The following is a 24059-nucleotide window of genomic DNA, read 5'->3' as shown; positions in this document are numbered from 1 at the left end:
CGACCACTACTGGACTACGCGCTCCGTCCACGCCGAATCACACACCTCTACACGAACATGAAATACGACTCCAGCCGTGACCATCCAAGTGTGTATCTGGATAGTAAGTCTTGGCTGCACAAAATGCGCATGAGACAGACACTAATTTCGCACCATCACCTGTGCAGTGGTTCGGCTACTCCTCGAACGCGGGGCAGATCCAAATCAGCCTGTCCATCTGAACGACAGCAAGTCAGTTTGGCACCTCTTTTTACTTTCAATGGACGACACTGTCTCACCGTCAGCTTTTCAATTGGTTGATCGTATAAAGCCTTCAGCAGCTCTCACGAGCGCTTGGTACCAGAGCTGCGAACTACTCATTCAACACGGTGCCCGGAAAAATTCCTACGAAGTCGAGAGCGGATTGGAAACAACGGATCATGACGTCTTTAATTTGATCTTTGGCTCCGCGAGAGCAGAGGCCCTAGTGGCACTCATGGACGAGAAGGAGCGGGAGAGACAACAGGCGAAGGGCCGGTGTATGGTTATGTAGTACCCTACGGGCACACCGGTATTGAGACGAGATTTAGCTAGATCTCAACACAATGCACACAGCTGTCAAGCGTTCTCAGGTGTTGAGGTTCTTCTCCACCATCAGTGGGCCTGAGCAATTGCCAATTAGGATCTGGCTGTACCGAGCGGACCAATGAGAGGGGCGTAACGTATGCAGGGGTCCGGCCTACCTTCCCGAAGTTTAGCGAGCTAAGGCTGACAGACTGTCCGTTCCTCCCTCCGAACTGTCTCGTAACATTCCCTGCGTTCTCTTTGAAACATGTTGTTCGAGCCGCCAAGAATATTTGCAAATCGAGTTGGAGCGACGTCTCCATGTTCGTCACTCTAGCTGGACAACACTCTCGCTATGCAACCCGAAGCCAACACCTCGAATCAATACGTGACTGCAAAAGCTGCGTACCAACCTGTAAGAGGTGTTGTACGGAGGAAGTCTAAATCAGGGTGCGTAACCTGCAAGTAAGTGGACTCCCCTGTTCAATGACACGGTACTCAACCGATTGGCTGTTTGTTTTGCAGCGATCTGGGTAGAGATCTGTTCCTATGGACGCTTACCGACATCGACTAGAGCGCGAAGAGTCAAGTGCGACGAAACCAAGCCTGTATGCTCTCGCTGTCGCTCCACTGGTCGGACATGCGAGGGCTACGGACTGTGGGGTGGCGGAGGGAACACCTACGTTGAAAGATACGGCCTGGTGTCAACATCGATCCAGAAACCTCCAACCAAAATCTTGGGTGTCGAGGAACTCAGGTATCTACAGTTATACAGGATCCGCATCGTTCACACAACTTCCGGTTGGTTTGCTTCGAAGTTCTGGAACTCGATCGTGCTACCAGCAGCGTCGTCAGAACCGGCGGTTCTTCATGCTGCTGTTGCGCTGAGCGCTGCGCATAGATGCAGTTTCGATTCGGCACAAGCTCCGGATGCGCGGGAGAAGTTCATGCTTCAACAATATGGCAAAGCAATCCAGTCGCTACAGCCGCTGTTGCTATGTGGAGACAAAGCCTCAGTCACAATCATATTGGTCACCTGTCAGTTATTTACCTTGCTTGAATACCTCCGCGGGCAATACCAATTGGCCGAATCACACTTACGGAACGGTCTAAAGGTCCTGATGAACATGACCACGAAGAAAGAACGCTCGCACGAAGGCGTCCTCGTAATCAAGCCGGCATCATATGAAAAGAGCATCGACCAAGGCATCGTGCGCAGCTTCGCGACCCTACATATGCAAAATAATCTGTTCGGTTCCGGTCTGGAAGATCTCGATATCTTTCTTCAGCCGATAGAAAACAACATACCATACCCTACTTTTACGACTATCGAGGAGGCGAAGGACGCTCTTGATTTGCTATTGCACGGCATTATTCTCATAGCACAACCATATCGAAAGATGGGACCAGGCACTAAAGACCAGATTGCTGCGGTTACAGCAGGACAAGAAGAGATCGCGACCTCTCTTGCGATGTGGTACGATGCGTATCTGAGTACACTTCCCTCGGTAGACAAACTAGCCCTAGCTGCTGGGAGGAAACCAGACGAACTGTGGGCGTTCGGCGGGAAGACACCGCCAGCAAAGCTTCCAACGGGCCGCGAACCATCAGTCCTCAAATTGCTACTCATGTACCATGCCATGGCGCGCATAATGTGCGGCTGTCTGCAAGTGCACTCTCAGCAGCACTACGAAGCGTATACGCCAACGTTTCTCACGATACTTGTGCATGCCATACACATCTTCGAAGAGTACTCCTTGGCAAAGTCTATACCCGACAACGTCAACCTCCACAATTCGATTGGCGAATACGGCTTTATCGCGCCTTTGTATTACACGGCTATCAAGTGTCGATACCATCGCATCCGCCTCCATGCTATTCGGCTCCTGCGGGTGATCCCGCTGAAGGAAGGAACGTGGGATTCTTTCACGGCAGCAAATATCGCGGAAACGGTTATGGAGCTTGAAGAGCAAAATACTCACTATGCGGATAACGCTGGAGATGGCTTCTCTCTCTCAGAAATACCCAATTTGGAAGATTCGTATAGCTGGTCTTTGATGCCGGAGCATAACATGTTCCACGATGTGGAAGCAACGACAAGAGGAGACCTCACGAACGAAGTCGTCGTCACATGCAAAAGACGGCGACTCGACGGTAGCCCGGAAATCATTACCTTTCACGCCAATCCCAAACCCAGACATAACACCGACAAGAAGACAAATTCTTATACCTGAAGTGGGCCAATACAGCTAAAGTCATTTCATACAAAACCAAAACCATTCCATCTGGCCCATCAACTTCCTCCTGCCTAGAGCTCCCACCCTTCCATCTCTCGCTGCGTCCAAGCCCACAGTCTCTCTCCCAGCTTCGTATCCTTGGACAACTCACTTCCCACGCCCAACACACCCACAGGTTCATAATATCGCCCACTCAGCACGCCCTGCGCAGTCGCCGCCCAAACCCCACTTTTAATCCCTTCCTCCAGCGACCCACATCTCTTAGGCGCCACCTCCCTCGCCAGATACTTGATCTGCTCATCACCTCCTTCAGCGCCTTTGTTGAAGATTTCCGTCAAGACATTACCAGGGTGAATCGCCACACAAAGGATCTGTGGGTATTGCAGTGCGTATTGGCGCGCGTAGACTACGTTGGCGAGTTTGGATTGCGTGTACTTGTTCACGCCTGATAAGTCAGCCTGAGAGGAGTTCAAGGTGTCGAACGCGATGCCGCCGTCTGGCAAGGCGGCGGTATGAGCGTGGCCTCTCGAGCTGACGGAGATGACACGTGGTGTTGAGCCCGTGGTTTCGGCAGTGGAAAGCATTGTTGGTGTGAGGAGCTTGAGGAAGAGAGCATGGCCGACGTGGTTTGTGCCGAATTGCAGTTCGTGGCCTTGAGGTGTTGTGCCGGGGTGGCCGCCCATCTATCGTCGCAGAAGACTGTCAGTCAACAGATGCATACCAATTCACAAAAGAACAGAATAGCAAAAGCTAGAAAGATCAAGAGAAGACATACAATCCCAGCATTGAGCATCAAAACATCCAACCTCCCTCCACACCCTGCCACCACTTCCCTAGCCGCTCTTGCTACAGAGTCAAAACTCGCTAAATCGCATTCTACGAATCGAACATCGACGGTTGGTGCCGCAGTTCTTATCTCAGCAACGGCGGTCTGGCCGCCTGTGACGTTACGGGCGGCGATCCAGAGTTGTGCTGGGTTTAGGGTGGCGAGGGAGAGGGCGGTGGCTTTTCCTATGCCGCTGTTTGCGCCGGTTATGAGGACGACTTTGGAGGAGAGGGATGGGTCAGGCGCCATGGTTTCGCGGATTGCAAGGAGGAACAGAAAAAATCAAAGGGAAGAGTTGTAGGAAAGTAGGCGTCGGAGTGTTGGGGCTAAATAGTCGGAAGGTGGGATGTGACGCATGGGTCATATAGCGTATTGCCATTCATTTATCTATTGCTCCTATTGTTGAGTTCCCGACTTATCCCTCGTTGTTCCAAAAGGGTTCTTGTGCATCTCCCATAATGCGTACGATTCGCTGGTGTTTTCCGTGGTTAAGGCGTCCCGGATGTGAGACTGCGGAGGAACAAAGGCACCGAGACTCCGATGTAGCGGTACGACGTCCTCCGGAGAGCGACAATGAGCTTCCCATGATGCTTGATGATAATTAGGTTGCAGCTATTCTTGGATAAAGTGGCTTTTGGAAGATCTAACCACTATCTATCGAGATAGCACAGCTGAAGTCCATGCCCTCCCACAGACATGTACCTCTCCCCTCCTCACCATCAACCCACCCTACACAACCTCCCATCCTGCGTGACAATCCCCGCCCTCTTCCCCCCATCCAAATCCCTAACCTCCCACTCATCACTCCCCACGCCTCCAATCACCCAAAACACACCTTGAGGATCCCATTCCGTCTTCACCCTAGCCAACCTCTCATAATTACTCCCAAAGAACGCATCCTTCCACTCCCAATCCTGCGCATCCCCTTCATTGATATAACTCCCACTCCCGGGCGTAAAATCCCGCCACCCCTGCATATACGCCTGCAGTCTCTGGTGTCTTTCTGTCAGCGCCTCATGCGACAAGATGGGTGCTTTGCCGTCCCAGTGCGCGTTGGATTCGTAGGCTTGTGCGTGGAGGACTGTGGTGCGGAAAGCGGGGTTAACGCTGTTATTTGGGTTGCCGGAGACGGAGAGAGTGGGCGCGTAGTTCATGCCGTGGAAGGTTAGGGAACCGTTTTCGACGACGTGGCGGATGGCCAGGTGGGAGGTTTCTAGTGTGGAGGGTGTGGAGAAGGTGGTGCGGGGGAAGAAGCGGGATGCTATTAGGGTGTGGCCTGTTGTTTCGCCTATTACTCTTTTGGAGAGAGGCGATGCTTCGTTTGTGGAGTCGTCTTCATATGAAAAAGATGGCGTGGGAGAGCGTTTGAGTGTCGGCATAGGTTGCTGGATACCGAGATCATTGAGCTTCTGAAGCAATGGGCGGACAAATTGCCGATATTCGGTGGTAGTCTTGTTGGGAACCGAGATACTGACAGTAAAGGTAAGACCTGTGCTACTACTGCTTGGGTAGATGAAGCTGTAACCCAACCCACCTACGTCACAGATGGCGATCGAGAATTCCCAGTACGCACGCATGCCGGCCCAGAAGGTTTCTGCAGAGATTGGAGGCGCACTTGATCCGCGGTCTGGTGTCGTTGAGAAACGTACACTGCCTGACGTAACGGCTGTGGCGGGGAACGCTTTAACGACAACGGATGTGATGATGCCGAACGTGCCTGATCTTTTGTCAGTGACAGTCAATTTCTCTTCTTGCTGAGAAGAATTACCGCCGCCTCCTCCTCTGAAAGCCCAGAACAGGTCTGCATTTTCCCCTTCATGTGCTTCAACTACCCTTCCATCGGCTGTGACAGCAGTGATGGCGAGCACTTGGTCTGCCGCCAGACCATAGTAGCTGGTATAGGCGCTGTGTCCACCACCTTGAAGGAAGCCGCCTGCGATACCTACGGTTGAACCGCCTGCAACAATCATGAGCATATTTTTCTGCCGCATTAGTGTAGACCCCTCAGAAGCCTGAGTACCTGCGGCATAAGCAACAGCTTTTCCTGTATACGAACTAGTTGGTGAGGTGTAGTTCGGATCATACGTCATGCCTTTGAGGTTGTGTGTCCATACACTGAGAGAGTAACCACCGATGGACTTCCCATTGAAGTCGTGGCCTGAGTTCTTGATCACAAGGCGGATGTTCCGGTTTCTAGCAAAGTTGACTGCGAGTTGGATATGTCTCAAAGTAGAGGCTCTGACGACGTACTCTGGCCAACCACCTTGGGTACAGTTTGAGTTTGGTTGTGAGGTTGGTGTGCATGCGTTCCCGGATGCCCATTGGGACATGATACTGGTGGGATCATCGGTACTGTCGTAGTTAGAATGACACAACAAGAGAGTCGTTTCGTTACGAGTGAGCTCACTGTAGGTTCATGCCCGCCCAGTTACTCTTGTACTGTTCGCATCTCGCTGCATTGTAGCCCTCCCCAGTATAGCAGACGCTGGCAAGCGGTCTAGGCTTCAGTAGCACACCACCGAGCGTATCGTTGAAAGAGTCCCAGACGTCCTCGCTCGGCCACTCAGCGTCACCCGGGATGATCTTGCAATTAGCAGGCGTCGCAGCTTGTGCCGCACTACCAAAGCGCACTGCGCCATTGCGAGCTGCATCCTCGTCAGTGAGCTGTTCACGCTCCCAATCAAAGTTGATAGCAAAAGTTGCTGCTGAAAAGAGGAAGAAGAAGAGAGTGGTATAAAACATCTTGGTGAAGTTGTGAACGCCAGTGTTTGAGGAAAGGATGTAGAGTTGCTACAGGCGCGATGGGACTCAATATAGGAAAGCACCGCCATCACAACGACACATCGATACGCTTATCGCTCTCACTCACTGTAAAGCAGCCTGTTTGCTCCCCACACACCCCTTCAATGCCTCGACTGTGGGGCTATACGAGCATGTGGTCTTCGCAGGTGTGGGATGACTGAGCTGTGGTGTTCACTCACTGTCCTGCATATACGTGCCGGCTATATAGCTTACCACCGTCCCGGTTCGCAGAAAGAGTTCCAGGCGAGAAACCCGGTCTAGATTTACCATTAGCCCGCGCGTGCAGGGTGATCAACTACGCAACAACAGACGCAAAACGATTCGAAGAAGGGAGATATCTTTTCATACAAGGGGTTATCATGCAATACGACAGTTGGACAAATGATCATGGGGGATAGAAAACGCGCCATCCGCTGTACATAAGATCGTCTGTCCCTGAGATCCAATCTCATCTAGCCCAATAGTAAAGTTACACAGTCGTCCCAAATGCACCGAAAATAGAATCAGATTATAGCATAAGCTCGAGAGGGCTCTCAATGGCCTTCTTGAGCTCGCGCATGAACTCGCCACCGACGGCACCGTCGACAACCTTGTGGTCGAAGCTGCCGGTGATGACAATCTGGTCGTCCCACTCAACGCTCGCTGTACCATCCTCAGCCTGGCCTGGTACTGCGACCTTCCTTGTTGTGCCGATTGCGACGATGCAAGCTTGTGGGGGGTTGATGACGGCGGTGAATCGCTCAACAGCGGGGTTCATTCCCATGTTGGAGATGGTGATGGTTCCGCCCTGGTATTCCTCAGGCTTGAGCTTGCCGTCGCGTGCGCGCTTGCCAAGGTCCTTGATCTGGGATGAGATGGATTGGAGGCCGAGTCCGTTGACGTTCTTGACAATGGGGGTCATGAGACCGACGGGGGTAGAGACAGCGACGGAGACGTCGACAGTGTTGTGCTGGCGGATAATGACCTTACCGCCATCCTCGCGCCAGGATGAGTTGGCAGCGGGGACCTTGCGGGCGGCAACAGCGAGAGCCTTGACAAGCAAGTCGTTGACCGAGAGCTTGTACTCGCCGTTAGCTGAGGCGTTGAGAGCTTCGCGGAGCTTGAGGAGCTTGGAGACGGAGATGTTGGAGGCGACGAAGTAGTGGGGGTTCTGCTGCATGCTCTCGCGGAGACGGGTAGCAATGACCTTGCGCATGCTGGTAGCCTCGACGTCCTCGTACGCGGCAGCGGAGGCGCCAGCAGCGGGGGCAGCACCGGCAGCGGGCTTGTACTTCTCAATGTCCTCCTTGGTGACCTGGCCGCCCTTTCCAGTGCCCTTGATGGAACCGATCGGGACGCCCTTCTCGAGCGCGAGCTTCTTCGCGGCGGGGGAGACGGCGGGCTGGCGCTGGAGAGCGGTCTCTAGGCGGTCGCCGGTGGACTCAGACTCGATGGCGGCGGGCGCAGACTCCTCCTTGGCGGGGGGAGCAGTCTTGGAGCCAGTGTTCGGGGGCTCGCTGGCTTCGGCGGCGTTGCCCTCCTTGGAGGGAGTGTCGGCCTTCTTGTCACCACCGGCGTCCTCAATGGAGAAGCTCTCGAATGCGGAGACGTCCTCGCCCTCCTCGACCATAACAGCGATGGGCTGCGGAAGTCAGCATGGCATCCTCAAAAGCTTGTGCACCTCGACTTACGCTTCCAACAGCGACGTCCTTCTCGCCAGCGTCGCGGAGGATCTTGGCGATGGTGCCCTCCTCTTGGAACTCAAAGTCCATCTGTGCCTTGTCCGTCTCGATCTCGACGAGGACGTCACCGGGCGCTATTGAGTCGCCAACCTTCTTCTGCCATGCGCCAATGTTTCCGGCGGTCATGGTTGGGGAGAGGGCGGGCATGCTGATAACGCTGTGCGAGGGGTAGGCTGCGGGCTGCGTTAGCAATGCGAAGGCCAGCGGAGTATCTAGTCGCGAGGGACGCGGTGGGAGTGCTCACACTTGGAGGCATAGTAGCGTGCGAGCGCGGACAGGGCTGGTGTGCGTCTGTATACGTGCGTGTCAGCTATGCTCGTCGGAGGATTGTGGGCAATGCCACGCGGGAGTGAAGCTAACGTACGCGGAGCATCTCGAGGTGGGCAGGGCGCCGCGCAGGGCAATTGACCCCCGCGAGCTCAATTGGCTCCCAGCCCGGGACAGCAGAGTTGTGGTTGCGGGCATTGTGTTGGGATGCCGGGCGCTGAGATTTTACTCCAAGCGACGTGAAATGGGGGAAGACGGGCTTGTCGGGCGAGGGCGACAGGCAGACAGAGGTGAGCGAGCTGGAGGCTCAGGCGCTTAGCGGTCAGGGCTGGAGGAGATGGAAGACTGTTCAACGAAAAGTTTAGTGCAGCTGGTTGGAGACCCGGCGACTAGCGTTCTCTCCCGATGAGGGTCTATGCTGGATGCGACATTTCCCGGCAGGACGCGAAGTGTGGCGCTGGGCTGTGGCTGGGGCAGGTGCAAGTGTGGCGCCGCAGTACCCTAGCCTACCGCGCGGCTGGTCCCAGGTACGTAACTAGCCAGGAGGAAAGACACAAAGTGTCATCTCAGAGCACGACTCGCTCAACGCCTGCACAGACTCGCCCGCTGTCCGCTGCTCTGCACTGCACTGCGCCAGTCCGAGTCACCACTGCCGCGCCCTCACTTTTTCCAATCGCTCCTTCTCCGCCATGGTTGCTGAGGAAGTGACATTCCTACAAACATCCCGGACGTGAACAACTATGGCCGACACCGAACCCCCGCCAGCGCCCCGTGAGGACATGGAAAAGCCCGACATGGAGGAGCAAGATGCACCTGCCGCAGACACACGAGAAGAAGAAGAGGAGGACGAGAGCGACTCCTCAGACGCCGAGTCGGAGCAAGCGTCAGAGCAGGCATCAGAGCACGCCGAGGATACGTCGTCCCCAGCGCCCGAAGCTCCACGGGAAGAGGCGGAAACATCGACACCTGCGCCCGGAACACCAGTCCTCCACGTCCCCAACGGAGGAGACGCGCCGCGATCATCCGAGCAGATCTTCGACCACCGCCTGCCGATCGAGAACCGCCCGCGAACCGACTCGCAGTCCACGGCAGCCACTACGGCCACGCGACCATCCACAAAAAGCTCCCTCGTCTTCGTCGTCACCGCGCTCGAGACAATCGCAGCGTCCAAAGATGCCAGGAAGAACAAGAAACTGGGCGACAGCACCAATGCCGCCTTGTCGGCAATCAAGAACGAGGGCGACCCGGCGCGCATCAACCCCGAGGTCCTCTTTGAACCCCTCCAACTTGCCTCCGAGGCTCCCAACGTCCCCGTGTCCATCACCGCGCTCGACTGCATCGGCAAGCTCATCAGCTACTCCTACTTCTCCGTGCCGGCCGAGCCGCGAGCCGACAACAGCGAGGCCCCTCCTCTGATCGAACGAGCCATAGACACGATATGCGATTGCTTCCAAGGCGAGGCCACTGCGCCCGAAGTCCAACTCCAGATCGTCAAGTCGCTGCTGGCAGCTATCTTGAACGACAAGATCGTTGTACACGGAGCAGGATTGTTGAAGGCTGTGCGACTCACGTACAACATCTTCCTCCTTTCCAAGTCAAGCGCGAACCAACAAGTAGCACAGGGTGCACTGACACAAATGGTTGGCACAGTCTTCGAAAGGGTCAAGACGAGACTTTCTATCAAGGAGGCTCGCATGAACCTGTCGCGTTCATCTTTGAATGACAAGGGGCAATCAAGTGAGAGTGTACAGCCCGAGGAGGGCAGCGCAGAAGACATCACCGGATCCGAGGCCAACGGCGACGATGCAGAGGACGAGCACGATGCCGAAAACGCCGAACCGAGCGACAAGGCAGTCGATCGACACACTGGACCCAAGATCACGCTGCAAAGCTTCGAAAACAACATGAGCTTCAACGACGACCGTATACACGATAATGCGCCAACGCTGGTGACTCGCATCAAAGGCAAAGCTGGTTCACGACATGTGTCCGGTCAAGAGGGTTCGCCTCATGTCAACACCGAAGAGGAGGAGGAAGATGAGATATTTGTCAAAGACGCCTACCTCGTCTTCAGAGCCATGTGCCGTCTGAGCACAAAAGGTCTGTCAGTGGACCATGCCCACGATGTGAAGTCCCAAGGCATGCGCTCAAAGCTTCTCTCCCTGCACATGATTCACACTATACTTTTCAATAATATTGCTGTATTCGTGTCGCCATATGCCACTATCCGCAGTGGCAGCGACGAGCCAACGAGCTTCATACAGGCAGTCAAACAGTATCTTTGTTTGAGCCTGAGCCGGAACGGTGCAAGTTCCGTGAAGCACGTCTTCGAAGTTGCCTGCGAGATTTTCTGGCAGATGCTTAAATACCTGCGCATATCACTCAAAAAGGAAGTCGAGGTGTTCCTGAAGGAAATCTACCTTGCAACTCTAGACAAGCGGAGTGCTCCTGCATTCCAGAAGCAATACATTTTGACAATATTCGGAAGGCTGGCTGCAGACCCCCGAGCACTGGTAGAGATCTATCTCAACTATGACTGCGATCGCACCGCACTTGACAACATGTTCCAACGCGTCGTCGAACACTTGTCCAAGATCTCCAGCAACCCCGTCACCATCACACCTGTGCAACAGCAAGCGTACCAGGACCAAAGAGAGAAGCAATCAAGACAGATGGATTGGCAGAGCCGAGGCACATTACCACCATCACTGACGACCGTCTCCATGAACTCATCACACGACACGGAACATGGCTACCCTCAAGAATATGCAATGAAGCAGGAGTCTCTCGAGGCTCTGGTTGAAATCCTCCGATCTCTCGTCAACTGGGCTCAGCAAGCCCTGCCTGACAACACCAAACCGAACCACCCTGACCTACGACCGTCGCTCGACAATCTTCGCGTATCAACCGATACTAGGCTTGCTTCAGAGTCACCAATGGTCGGAGCAGATTCTGGAACCGTCACGCCGCTTGCCGAGGACGATTACAGTCAGCTCGAGAAGGCAAAGCAGAGGAAAACGGCCCTCACAAGCGCGTTGCGTCAGTTCAACTACAAGCCGAAGCGTGGACTCAAGACATTGATCGCAGAAGGCTTCATCCCCTCAAATAAACCTGAGGACATCGCTCGTTTCTTTCTCGACAATGATCAGATCGACAAGACGGCACTGGGAGAGTTCCTCGGTGAGGGAGATCCCGAGAACATTGCTATCATGCATGCATTCGTGGATTTGATGGACTTTACCAAGACTCGCTTTACGGATGCCCTGCGGCGCTTCCTCCAAAGCTTTCGACTGCCTGGTGAGGCGCAGAAGATCGATCGTTTCATGCTCAAGTTTGCTGAACGATACATCACCGGCAACCCCAACGCATACGCCAACGCCGACACTGCATATGTTCTGTCATATTCCGTCATCATGTTGAACGTCGATCAACATAGCAAAAAGATGAAGGGTCCACGTATGACACCACAAGACTTCATCAAGAACAATCGCGGCATCAACGACAACGCCGATCTGCCGGATGAGTACCTACAAGGTATATACGATGAGATCTCACAGAATGAAATCGTGTTGAACACAGAGCAAGAAGCCGCTGCAGACAAGGGTCTGCTCAATCAACAACCCACAGGAGGGCTGTCTAGTATCGGACAGGTACTCACGGGTGGTGCTCGCGACCTACAGCGAGAAGCAATCGTACAAGCATCGGAAGCAATGGCTAACAAGACCGAGCAATTGTACAAGCAGCTCCTCCGAGCTCAACGAAGAACAGCAACAGCTCTTCCAGTTTCCAAGTTCATCCCAGCATCCTCATCCAAGCACGTCGGACCCATGTTCGAAGTCAGCTGGATGCCAATTTTGACTGCTCTCTCCGGCCAAGCTCAAGATCACAACATTGAGATTGTTCGCCTGTGTATCGAGGGCATCAAACTAGCAATTCGGATATCGTGCTTGTTCGATCTAGACAGCTCGCGACAGGCTTTCGTAGCTTTCCTTTCGCGCTTCACAAACCTCTACAACGTGAGCGAGATGAAGGCTCGGAACATGGAGGCATTGAAAGCCTTGATCGAGATTGCACAGACGGAAGGAAACCTTCTACGTGAATCCTGGCGCGAGGTCCTCACGTGTGTTTCCCAGTTGGACCGCTTCCAGCTCATCTCAGCTGGTATCGACGAACGTGCCGTGCCGGATGTACTCAAGTCGAGTTCAGGCACTACGCAGTCGCGTAAAAATCTCAATATTCCAGCCAACCGTCGAAGGCCAACATCACAATCCAGCACTATGAGCTTCCAATCCGAAGTAGCCGAGGAGAGCCGATCCACTGACATTGTCCGAGGAGTAGACCGCATCTTCACCAACAGTGCGAACCTATCTGGTGAAGCCATTGTAGACTTTGTCAAAGCTCTTGTTCAGGTCAGCTGGCAAGAGATTCAGTCGTCTGGGCAGAGCGAATCACCGCGTACCTACAGTCTGCAGAAGCTCGTGGAAATCAGTGGCTACAACATGACGCGTGTGCGCTTTGAGTGGACCAACATCTGGCAGGTGCTTGGCGCTCACTTCAACGAGGTCGGATGTCACACCAACACTAACGTCGTATTTTTCGCTCTCAACTCATTGCGGCAACTCTCTATGAAGTTCATGGAGATTGAGGAACTGCCCGGTTTCAAATTCCAGAAGGACTTCCTCAAACCCTTCGAGCACATTATCAACAACGCCAACGTGGTCTCGGTCAAGGACATGGTGCTACGCTGCTTGATTCAAATGATCCAAGCGCGCGGCGAGAACATTCGGTCTGGCTGGAAAACCATGTTTGGTGTTTTCACTGTGGCCGCCAGAGAGCCCTATGGTATGCCTTTTCTGAAGTCCACTTGTACAATTACTAATAAGCAGCAGAGGGCATCGTCAACCTTGCGTTTGAGAACGTCACCCAAGTGTACAATACCCGTTTCGGTGTAGTCATTTCCCAAGGCGCATTTGCAGATCTCATTGTCTGTCTGACTGAATTCTCGAAGAACTTCAAGTTCCAAAAGAAGTCGCTGCAAGCAATAGAATTGCTCAAATCATCTGTACCCAAGATGCTACGGACCCCTGAGTGCTCTCTATCCGCCCGTGCTGGGTACCTCAAGGATTCCGAAAAGGGCTCTTCGATACCGAAGCAACCCAGCCGACAAACGCAAGAAGAGCAATTCTGGTTCCCAGTCCTATTCGCCTTCCACGACGTCCTCATGACTGGAGAGGATCTGGAGGTTCGATCAAGAGCCTTGAGCTATCTTTTTGATACCCTGATCAGCTATGGAGGCGACTTCCCAAGGGACTTTTGGGACATGCTCTGGCGACAACTTCTATATCCCATCTTCATGGTTTTGAAGTCAAAGTCCGAGATGACAAAGGTTTTGAACCACGAAGAGCTTTCCGTTTGGCTATCAACAACCATGATCCAGGCTCTGCGCAACATGATCAAACTGTTCACCCACTTCTTCGATTCGCTAGAGTATATGCTCGACCGGTTCTTAGATCTCCTCGCCCTCTGCATATGTCAAGAGAACGACACCCTAGCACGCATCGGTAGTAATTGTCTGCAGCAGTTGATTCTGCAAAACGTCCAGAAATTCCAAGCAGATCACTGGAGTCAGATTGTCAAGGCATTCGTCGATCTGTTCCAAAGGACCGAAGCAACAGCGCTATTCTCTGCTGCGACGAGCGGCTCTTCAGCACAAAGCACTTCGGCAAATGGTACTGGCAACACATCGGACTTGACGACGCCGACAGGAGAAGGACCTCCCGGCGAATTGTCGCTTCAAACACCTGCTGAGGAACCAAAGTTGGACAATGCGCTCGGTATCAACGGTCTTTCAGGCGCAAGGCGGCCGTCGCTGGTAACCTCGGACTCCGCTAGCATTAGTGGCGGAGTTGAGCAGCGTATGCCATCCCCGCTACCCAAGCGTCAGACACAAGAGCTAGAAGACTACCGTCCCGAGAACCAAGATCTTCAGCAACCACCTGTTGTCGTAACTGCTGCTCGCCGTCGTTTCTTCAACCAGATCATCACCAAGTGCGTTCTCCAACTCCTCATGATCGAGACGGTTCAAGAGCTCTTCACAAACGAAGCCGTCTACGAGAAGATCCCGTCTGGCGAACTGCTCCGCCTCATGGCTGTACTCAAGAAGTCATACCACTTCGCCAAGCGCTTCAATGCCAACCGTGACTTGAGGTCACGCCTATTCAGGGAAGGCTTCATGAAGCAACCACCAAACTTGTTGAAGCAGGAAAGCGGATCTGCGTCGGTGTACGTCAGCATCCTGTTCCGAATGTACCACGACACATCCAACGACCGCGCCGCATCACGCGCCGATACCGAAGCTGCCCTGATCCCACTGTGCGAAGACATCATTGCGTCATACGTCGATCTCGACGAAGAGACCCAACAACGCAACATTGTTACGTGGCGTCCTGTCGTCGTGACCGTATTGGATGGATACACTGGCCTGCCCACCTCGGATTTCGAAAAGAACGTGGACCTTTTTGCGCCGCTTGTTGTTGGCCTTCTCGGCACGGAGATGGCGCCCGATGTACAGAGAAGCGTACAGGCGCTCGTTGGGCGCATCTTCGAAACAAAGCTGGGCATGGAGAAGGTGCCACTCATGCCGGCCATCAGTCGGAGTCCACGGGGTAGCTTCGTGGGTAGTCCATCCCAAAGGAGAGTCAGCAAAGGTGGACGGTAGAGTGATTCTCTGTCCCACATCTTCTTTCAAGGTTTCCTGGCTCAGCACTTGCTGATGTGTATTTTGTTCTTCAGGTCTGATTCGGCAAGCTGTGTCAACTTGTCAGCTCAGCACCTCTCTGTTCTTCTTTTGGATCTAAAGCATTACCACTGAGGTCTGGAAGTCCCCAGAAGGCGTTTGTGCTTGGTTGTTTTGTACAGTAGTACGATGTCGAAATCTGCATCATCTTATCGACACTTTCTATGACTTCCCTTTTGAGCAGGACGGTTAGAGAAGAATACATAGATTACGAGTCGTGTACGATCTGTTGGTTCTGGTGATGGTAGTCCACGAGATCATCGTGATCGACAGAGCCGCTCCATGCAGGTACGACCAGGGAAGCTTAAACCCGGAAATGCTCAACGTCATGGAAGCTAACTGCCGTTGCTGGTAGCATGTACCACACAACATGCCGTAAGGAACGTGCAAGGGTATGACGTTTGTTGACGACTGACATCACGATGCAGAAGCTGGAGGAAGCTGCAAAGCTTCTTAAGGACAGCTCAGGCCCACCCCACGAAACGACAATACAGGCCACCCGCGAGACCTTACAATCAACATGCGGTCCTCACTGCTATCAGCCATTGGCTTGACTGCAAGCGCCGCAGCACAAATCACCTTCCAAAACAGCAGCACCACGATCCTGCAAACAGATCCCGGAACCTACGGCCCCAAAATAGAAGAATACCACTACTACTACACGCAATGGCCCATCGGGCTCGCCATCTCCTCGACAGGCCGTTTCTTCGCAACCTACACCCGCGGCTCCTACCCCTACACGCTCGGCGAAGTCGTCAACAAAACAGCCGAAGTTCCCTACCCATCCGCATCTCTCAACCTACCCGTATCCCAACTAAACACAAGTTGGAACGGAATCTCATTCGGCAGCAACAACAGCACAGGTCTAATCAGCGTTCAAGCCCTCTACATCACGCCTGAAAATACCCGCAGACCAGAAACCCTCTGGGTCGTAGATACCGGCCGACCTACTATCACAGATAGCAGCGGCGCACCCAGTATGCCATACGCGCAACCCGGCGGCCCCAAGATCCTCGGCATCAACCTCTCCAACGACACCGTCTACGCAACCTACACCTTCCCCGCCTCCGTCCACTTCCCCTCCTCCTACATGAACGACATCCGGTTTGACTTGCGTTCCAACGTAACAGCCTCCGGCGCCGGCGTCGCATACATCGTCGACAGCAGCGACGAGGGCCGGCCCGGCTTCATCGTCTTGGACCTGGGTTCGGGGGAGAGTTGGCGGCGACTAACGCAGCATCCCTCCACTCTACGTGTAGACCGCGACGTCCCGTCCTACCAAGGCGTCCCGTTCTATCAGCGCACGATCGGCCAGCCGATTCAGACGCTAAGGGAGGGGTTGGATGGGATACAGATATCTCCGGATGGGGAGACGGTATATTACAGTCCGCTTACTTCAGACTACCTCTACTCCATCCCCGCGGCCAATCTCCTCACTCCACCATCCGACCCCCTCGCCGAACTCACAGCCGCAAACAACGTGACCAACCTTGGTCAACGCGGCGGAAACGCAAATGGGTTCGAGGGCGATAGCAATGGTTTGGTGTACCAGTGTATGCCTGAGCATAATGCGATTTACGTGTATGATCCACAGACGAAGATGACGGAGCCTTTTGTGAGGGATCCGCGCATTATTTGGCCCGATGGAGCGAGTGTGGGCGAGGATGGGTATTTGTATATGAATATTAATCAGTTGCCAAGGCAGCCGAATTGGAATGACGGGGTTGATGGGAGGGTTTTTCCGGGGGCGGTTCTGAGGGTCAAGTTGCCGGGGGGAGGGGGGAAGATTATGGGGTTGAGTTGAGGGCTGGTGGGAAGATGGGAAGGTGGGAGGACAGAGGATGGGAGATCGAAGCGGATGATTTATAATGGGCTATCATGTTGTTAGTTCAATCACACGTCCATCAACCAGCATAAATCAGCATCCAACTCGTTTCAGTGATAGTGTCTCCATTCATCGTTCATGCTACCGAACTCGTGCGTCGTGAGGCTACATGTATGCACAGTGTAGACACTGTATGCAGAAACACCATATACAGGCGGATGCATCCATCCATCCATGAGATAGAGAGAAGAGAAACTTTTGCCCGAAACCCCAATAAAAGCCCGGAACATGAATAGGTATCATAGCGATGACCGTAGAAATGTGGTAATCCTTCAACGCCATAATATGCAATAACATTCCGTAAGGTGTGTGGTTAAGTCAACTCGGGTGAGCGACGAAAATGTCCTGAAAGTATGAGAAACGAGAGGACAGGTCCCTACTCGTCCTGCTTGATCTCAAGCTTGTTCTTCTTGGGGCTCTCGGTGCGCTCACCGTCATCGGCCTTGCGCTTATTGGAGGCGTTGTCGTTGCTGGAGTCCTTGATGACGGGAACGCCGTGGGCGTCGCGTTCAATCTCCTTCTTCTCCTCCTTGCGGCTGGAGCGGTCGTCCTTGCCGTCCCTGAAGCGATCGCGACGCTTGTTCCAGTCGTTGCTGTCGACGGAGCCGCTGCGGTCGCGACGTCCACGGGGAGAGCGAGAACGGTTACGGTTGCCGTCACGGCGGTTGTCGCGACGGTCGTTACCACGTCCACCGCGCTGACCACGGCCTCCTCCACGGCCTCGGCCTCGGCCGCCATCTCCGTTGGTGCCGCGGAGCCTCTTGCGCTGCTCGTGCTTCTCCTGTTCGGTCAACTCCCAGTCGGGCTTGATACCCTTCTCCTTGCACTTCATCTCAATGTACTCCTTCTTGCCCATGATGGTGAGCTCGTTGCCGTTGTACTTGGGAGCGGGGTCAAGTTCGAGGAACTGCTTGCGGGAGTCCTCGGAATCGAATTCGACAAAGACGCTGCCCTTCCAGGCGCCGTCATCCTCGCGACGCTTGCGGATCATGACTGCGCCGTAGGGGCGGAAGAACTTCTCCAAGGCGATCTGGCCGGCGTCCTCCTCGTTACCGAAGCCCTTGACGTAGGCGCTCCTGTCCATGTTGTTGGAGGAGTTATGCTTCAGGCGGTAGAAGAGCTCCTCTGTGGTGGGCGGGTTCTTGTCGTCACCCTCCTTGACGGGAACGGAAATGGGCTCCTTGCGCTTGACAGCTTCGCTGCCAGCCTTGCTGTACTCGCCATCATCGACGACCTCGAGGTCCTTGCTCTCGCGGAGTGCTGCTACAACGGCGCTGTATGGCTTGAAGCGACGCATGCGCTTGAAGGTGCAGACGTGGTGAATAGAAACGGGGGTATTCTTGGGGCCCTCAAGAGACACGAACATGTGCTCATCGGTGGCCAAATTTTGGGTAGAGAAGTAAAACTCGACCTTGGGGCTGTTAGTAATGTGGGCCATGGTTCTGAGAGTGCGAGTCATACCTGTTGGCGGATCTCATTCGGGTCGTCGGAGTCTGGGAGATTGTCGAATGTGTCAATGTTGTTGGTCCTGCGCAAAGTTAGTACTAAGAAAGGCAAACTTCAAGATGTGAGCCTACTTCTTGTTGTGGTTGCTGAATCCGCCGCGACCTCCTCCGCGGCCACCACGACCACCTCGACCTCCGCGACCGCCATCGCGACGGTCATTGCGACGGTCACCGCGGTCTTCGCGATCGTTGCGACGGTTGTTCTTGCTGTCGGACTTGCCGTTGATTTCCCACTTCTCCTCGCCGTCGGCCTTGGCGGCCTTGTCCTCGGACTTGGAGGGAGTGGACTCAGTCTTTGACTCAGTCGTGTTGGCGTCGACGGTGTTCTGAGTCTTGGAGACTTCAGCGGGGTTTGCGGCAGGCGCAGCAGTGGTCTGTGAGTCTGCCATGGTCAATATGTGTGCAGCTTGAGTCGCGTAAGTGTGTAGAAGCTGCAAAAGGCGGTTTGGAGGGTGCGACAAAGAGGTTGGCGGGCGTTGAAGAGAAAAGGCTCAAAGGTGAGAGATAGCTATGGTTCTTAGTGGGGAATTTTCGATGCAGGCGGGCACGGACCGCTATCCAGATTTACGTTCGCCGCGTGGGCCGCTATTGTAACAATATCACCAATTCTGATCCGCCTTCACCATGCCGAGGAAGAAGCCGAGGTTCCATTCGCTGAAGAAGCTGGTATGCTTGCTATTGTTCGGATAGGCGGACAATGGCCGTAGGCTGACACGCTGCAGAATGTCCGCCAGAATTGGTCGCGGTGGTCATTATACGCCCTATCACAGCTCAAGGCACCCAACGTCACCACCCGAACATACTTCCAGCAGAAATGGACTGCCAAGGCGTCGACGAGAGCATACCATGGCGAACACATACGGGAGAAGAAGTGGAAGCACATGTTCCGGCGGAACCTGCCAGCCGTAGTGGCCATGGACCATAGATATCTCGCCCAACACGATGGTTCAGAGCAGGCAGCTGGTCGAGGACAGGGTGCGGATTCAATGGACAAAGCCCGGACAGGACCAATGACACCGTACATGCAGATGGCATACTACCCGCTCGAGAGGAGATTGGACACAGCCATCTTCCGCTCGTTATTCGCGAGTAGTGTCCGACAGGCGAGGCAATTCGTTGTCCACGGCCTGGTGAAGGTCAATGGCAAGAAGGTGCGTCAATTTTCGCATACTGCACATCATCACCACTGACTGAACCAGATGGTCTACCCCGGCTACGCACTCAACCCAGGCGACATGTTCCAAGTCGACCCCTCCTCCGTCATGTTCGCAACCGGCGCGCCAAAAGAACGCTCATCAACCGCTCGTCGTATCGCCAAAGAAAAGGCAGCTGCCCGCGCCGCAGAGCGTGAGCAAAACGGCGGACAAACACCCAAGCAACCCAAGCAAGACGACTTCGTAATCACCCCATCCACACGCGAAGAGCCCACACCCACCGAGCTGAAGAAGCAACTCCAGGACCTAATGGAGCAAGTCGACGGCGTGCTCGCCGAAGACGTCAAAGCAAAAGACAAGCAAAAGTTCCGCTCCTTCCGCCAATCCGTCAAGAAAGCCATAAGTCTCTGGCGCACCGCAAACCCAGAGACCATCTCGACCCTCGACACGCAATTCGACTTCCTCAAGACGCAAATCGCCGAGCGCGCTGCTGCTACCGTTCCCTCCTCCCCCAAAGACGCTTCCGCCGCCGAACCCCTCATCTCCGAAGAAGACCAAGCGCGTCTACGGTCCGCGTTCGAGAAACTACGGCTAGAAACTGAGCATACGTCTGCGTGGAACAGGCGCGATGCGAGGGCGCCGTATGCGACGCCCTGGCGGCCGAGAGACTACATGAGTGCTTTTGCGTTTATACCGCGGTATCTTGAGGTTAATCAGAATATCTGCGCGGCTGTCTATCTGAGGCATCCCGTTGCGAGACAAGGGCTGGCGGAGGTGCCGACACCATTTCACATTGAGACCGGTCAGTTGGCGTTCAACTGGTACCTGCGGAATCGGTAGAGTGAGTGATGGGAAGTGTGATGTGTTTGTACATTATGTAGATAGATCGCTTAAAGCGGAGAATTGCAATTGTATAACATGATCTGATTGATGGATTGGTATTATGGGCTTGCTAGTAATGCAAGTCTCGGACCATAACTCCGAACTACAAGAATCGCATCTCGCGCTTGTGTATGCTTTCTCACTGCTAATTATTATACATGAGGACGTCGAGGTATTAGTGGGTGGTGTCCTCTGACCACCCGTTGATCAGGACATTACCATGTATCAACATTGCTAAAAATGAAGCTGGTGTAGCCAAAAGTAGGGGAATGCAACAGCTCAGTCAGGCGCCTTACACCAACCTGACAGAAAACATGCATGCGTGGAGGAATAGCAGGCAAGGATCACGTTTACAAGTTGCAGAAATTCCGACGATGAAAGCATAAAAAGTGTAGGAAGTCTGGAGCGACTGTGCTGCGTATGCTCGCGCCGGGCGTACTGCAGGCATAGCAGATGTGATCTCCAAAGTGCGCAGACGGGGGAGGTATGGATGTGTAAAGGTTCAAACCCTCTACGTGGTAAGTACCGGGTATGAGTAGCCAAAGACTGGAAAGGTGTGCCCTTTCAGACACAAAGACTTGGTCCCTCAGTCTGCGTCCGACTCCTCCTCAAGCGTCAGTATACTGACAGGATATCTGAGTGTCTCCGCGCTGGGCCTGGGGCTCACATCGACAACACTACTATCGGGCGTCCAATGCGAACTCCGTTCAGACGTAGTAGACGCAGTTGTGTATTGCCTGAAGCCGTTCGCTACGACCTCCGAAGCCTCGAGATCAGACTCGTAGCTTGGTGGCTCGGTGGGCTCCGAACGGTAACTTGGTAGGCTATCTGTTCGGGAGAGCGGCCTTGAGGGGATCTCCGGGAGGGAGGTTGGGGGGTAGGTCGATGCCGTGGAGAGGGGCGAGTATGGAGCGCGAGGCCGTTGACGTTGGCAATCGCAGGGGGTATGGTTGATTGCCCTGCCTTCTTCGGCGTCTCGGACTAGGTCGCTGACGACGTCATGAGCATCTCTAAGCTGCTTGATCTCTTCTTGCATCGCGTCTTCGAGCACGCCTTCCTGCTCTGAGATCAGCGCCCGTTTCTCTTCGTAGTCGGCGATGCGTTGGTTGTCGCGCCGTGCCCAGTTACCGCGCCACCAGCTGCGCCATGCGTGTTGGCGGGCTGCTCGGCGGTAGGCTCGAGCGTTGAGTCGTTCCTCTCGGGCTGCGGCTCGCTCGGTCCTGGTTCGCAGGCTGCTGCACTTGTGACGGATGACGGCGACAAGGCAGCCGCAGCAGAGAACTCCTAGTGTGATCTCGAGCGCGAGAAGGTAGGGAGATGGCTTAGGTGGACGAGGTGGAAGCTCGTTCTATTTGAGGTCAGCATCATAGTCTTTGCTTCACTTGGTGGGGTGTCAAACGGAGGTACATACTGCTTGAGCCTCGTATACCTGGGGTGTTGAAGTCACGGCTTTCAGGTGACTTCCAGAGATCTGTGCCACCTGTGCAGCATGACCGTGTGCCTGCGCGAACACTTGCTCGGGGCTGTTCATCTCTTTCAATCGTTGATCGGGTTTGAAATGGAAGGATACGATTTCCCAAGCACACTTTGCTTCATGGGCGATAGTCTGTACGATGCACGAGACGCCGTCACATTCACCCAATTGATGCGATAGTTCCTTCGCTTCTTGCCTTAGAACTGAATGAATCTGCTTCTTCTTCTCGGCGATAAGGGATTCGAGGTCTTTGAGTTCCCTCTGGAGAACTTTCAACTCGCGGATGTCGTCCTTAAGAGACGGGACTCTGCCCTTCGCTTTTGAAGTTTCGGTGACGTTGTGGAAGGCCAGACGCAACAACCGAGGAGGCTTGCGCCAGGATTCAGCTACGTCTTTGTTGCTCGCCGAGGGGTTGGGGACAGACTCAAGTCTGAGTAAGGAAGGCGGTGATGTCTGCGGTTTGAACGAGATCGTAAATCCGGCAGGTTTGGTGACTTGCTTGCCGTCGATGGCCTTGATGTTGACCGTTACTACTTGGGCTGCTTCTTCCGTTTCCAAGTTATCACGAAGACAGGCTGTCTGCCATTCGAGATCCAAGTCGTGCTGCAGAAACCATTCATTCTGTGTGAGGTCGGTAACGCCTTGGTAGGAACCGGAACCAGATGCGAAGTCGCCGTTCCACTCTTGAGGCAGATGAAGTCCGTTCAGGGTAATGTTGGAAGAACCACAAGCTTGATCCTGGGCATGACTGGTGAAACTCAAGGTCTAAGGATGGTGAGCAGGTGGCATGGTATTTAGGTGCCTGAGGGTGGGCCTTACCAAAGACTCGTCATCCTGGTCCGTGTGATCGCGGCCAAGACAGCCAGTGCAGGGGACACTGAAGGTAGCTTGCGCGTAGTTCTGTTGAAGGTCTAGCAAAAGTTCAGCAGCTGCCTATGGATGGCGAATGTGGAATAGTATAAGAGGGGCGCGTACCTAGCTGCAAAAGATTTCCGTCGGCGCGAGCAGCGTAACGCTCGTGTTGAGGTATGACGCCGGCGAGTACAGGTGCCGCCCAGGCGCAGGCTGACAGCACTTTGGACTTGAAGGAACGCATATTGGAAGCAAAAAAGAACACGAGTTGAACAGCAGAGCGAGTGTGCAAACAGCGCACACGAACACCGACCCGCAAAGAGAGCGAGGTTTGGCGGGTTATGGGACAGATGTTCCCAGAGGTTCGATCAGGCACCAGTCGAAGGGCGTTTCGGTGTATAAAGGCGCAGAGCTGCTAGTGGCTGCCGTCAGCGTGAGCGTGGCTTAGACGTCGGCTCACGATTCAGCTGGCAGCACTATGCATAATGCAGTGTGATGAAACACTGGGATACGGGAGGATGCGAATGTGTGTACTTTTGTAAATGCAAATGTGGTTGCGATGAAATCTACCTAGGTATGATCTGAGAGGCCATGTGGCAGCATCATTGGTGCGGTTCTCGTCCATGCGACTGCGCACCTGCTGACTTGCGCCCATGACAATTTCTTGCCTTACGCATTCGCTCTATGAGAGTATTACATGTATCTAGTATCATGATAATCAAAGCAGTTGAAGAACATGCATGGTCTGCGCACAGCTGCCACACGTGCACGTGCAGGTTAGAGGACTCGGTGAGTAGATGGTGCAAACCCCATTCGGACCGGCCGTCTGTTATTGGTGGCCTCGGAAGTAAGTCGACTACATTGGTCGTGTCCTAGAGGAGTGGATATACGGAGTAGAGCGATGGTGTTCGATCGCATCTCGTAGGGCTGGCTCGCCAAGGCACTGTGGTCCGAGCTCTCGCGGCCTGCGATGCAATGAGGGAGATCATCACTAACCCGACTACGTATCCCGCCCTCGATTCCACTCAGTCCTAGGAACCTTTCTTACTGCGTCGCGACATTCTCGCTGGACCTATAATATTCAATACATAACGCCCGGTCTATCCGCGAGCCAC

General features: G+C 54.1%; 9 protein-coding genes across 9 annotated transcripts; 4 read left to right on the top strand and 5 right to left on the bottom strand.

Moving 5' to 3' along the window:
* Window positions 1-475: 475 nt before the first annotated feature.
* Window positions 476-2777, top strand: J4E86_003878 (uncharacterized protein; the record flags this gene model as incomplete). The annotated part of the gene is made up of 2 exons (XM_051444428.1): window positions 476-516; window positions 1118-2777. The coding sequence occupies 2 exons, from the start codon at window positions 476-478 to the stop codon at window positions 2775-2777; spliced, it is 1701 nt and encodes a 566-aa protein (XP_051304053.1).
* A 74-nt stretch (window positions 2778-2851) lies between these two features.
* J4E86_003877 (uncharacterized protein) lies at window positions 2852-3855 on the bottom strand (the record flags this gene model as incomplete). Its single annotated transcript, XM_051444427.1, has 2 exons — window positions 2852-3463; window positions 3556-3855. 2 exons carry the CDS (start codon window positions 3853-3855, stop codon window positions 2852-2854), a joined length of 912 nt encoding a protein of 303 aa, XP_051304052.1.
* A 470-nt stretch (window positions 3856-4325) lies between these two features.
* On the bottom strand, window positions 4326-6348 carry J4E86_003876 (uncharacterized protein; the record flags this gene model as incomplete). Its single annotated transcript, XM_051444426.1, has 2 exons — window positions 4326-5958; window positions 6014-6348. 2 exons carry the CDS (start codon window positions 6346-6348, stop codon window positions 4326-4328), a joined length of 1968 nt encoding a protein of 655 aa, XP_051304051.1.
* Window positions 6349-6916: 568 nt separating this feature from the next.
* On the bottom strand, window positions 6917-8255 carry MRP3 (Component of pyruvate dehydrogenase complex, mitochondrial; the record flags this gene model as incomplete). Its single annotated transcript, XM_051444425.1, has 2 exons — window positions 6917-8029; window positions 8079-8255. 2 exons carry the CDS (start codon window positions 8253-8255, stop codon window positions 6917-6919), a joined length of 1290 nt encoding a protein of 429 aa, XP_051304050.1.
* An 881-nt stretch (window positions 8256-9136) lies between these two features.
* On the top strand, window positions 9137-15114 carry J4E86_003874 (uncharacterized protein; the record flags this gene model as incomplete). Its single annotated transcript, XM_051444424.1, has 2 exons — window positions 9137-13238; window positions 13286-15114. 2 exons carry the CDS (start codon window positions 9137-9139, stop codon window positions 15112-15114), a joined length of 5931 nt encoding a protein of 1976 aa, XP_051304049.1.
* Window positions 15115-15712: 598 nt separating this feature from the next.
* J4E86_003873 (uncharacterized protein) lies at window positions 15713-16911 on the top strand (the record flags this gene model as incomplete). The annotated part of the gene is made up of 2 exons (XM_051444423.1): window positions 15713-16745; window positions 16886-16911. 2 exons carry the CDS (start codon window positions 15713-15715, stop codon window positions 16909-16911), a joined length of 1059 nt encoding a protein of 352 aa, XP_051304048.1.
* A 542-nt stretch (window positions 16912-17453) lies between these two features.
* Window positions 17454-18971, bottom strand: J4E86_003872 (uncharacterized protein; the record flags this gene model as incomplete). Its single annotated transcript, XM_051444422.1, has 3 exons — window positions 17454-18488; window positions 18539-18605; window positions 18655-18971. The coding sequence occupies 3 exons, from the start codon at window positions 18969-18971 to the stop codon at window positions 17454-17456; spliced, it is 1419 nt and encodes a 472-aa protein (XP_051304047.1).
* A 235-nt stretch (window positions 18972-19206) lies between these two features.
* On the top strand, window positions 19207-20576 carry J4E86_003871 (uncharacterized protein; the record flags this gene model as incomplete). Its single annotated transcript, XM_051444421.1, has 3 exons — window positions 19207-19248; window positions 19305-19733; window positions 19782-20576. 3 exons carry the CDS (start codon window positions 19207-19209, stop codon window positions 20574-20576), a joined length of 1266 nt encoding a protein of 421 aa, XP_051304046.1.
* Window positions 20577-21204: 628 nt separating this feature from the next.
* J4E86_003870 (uncharacterized protein) lies at window positions 21205-23188 on the bottom strand (the record flags this gene model as incomplete). The annotated part of the gene is made up of 4 exons (XM_051444420.1): window positions 21205-21966; window positions 22030-22857; window positions 22912-23003; window positions 23068-23188. The coding sequence occupies 4 exons, from the start codon at window positions 23186-23188 to the stop codon at window positions 21205-21207; spliced, it is 1803 nt and encodes a 600-aa protein (XP_051304045.1).
* Between the last annotated feature and the right edge of the window lie 871 nt (window positions 23189-24059).

Source organism: Alternaria arbusti (genome assembly GCF_024043155.1).
Source record: "Alternaria arbusti strain BMP 1465 chromosome Unknown scaffold_4, whole genome shotgun sequence".
Lineage (NCBI taxonomy): Eukaryota > Fungi > Ascomycota > Dothideomycetes > Pleosporales > Pleosporaceae > Alternaria > Alternaria arbusti.
The sequence above is the reverse complement of the archived record's forward strand: the minus strand, read 5'-3'. Positions and strand labels throughout refer to the sequence as shown.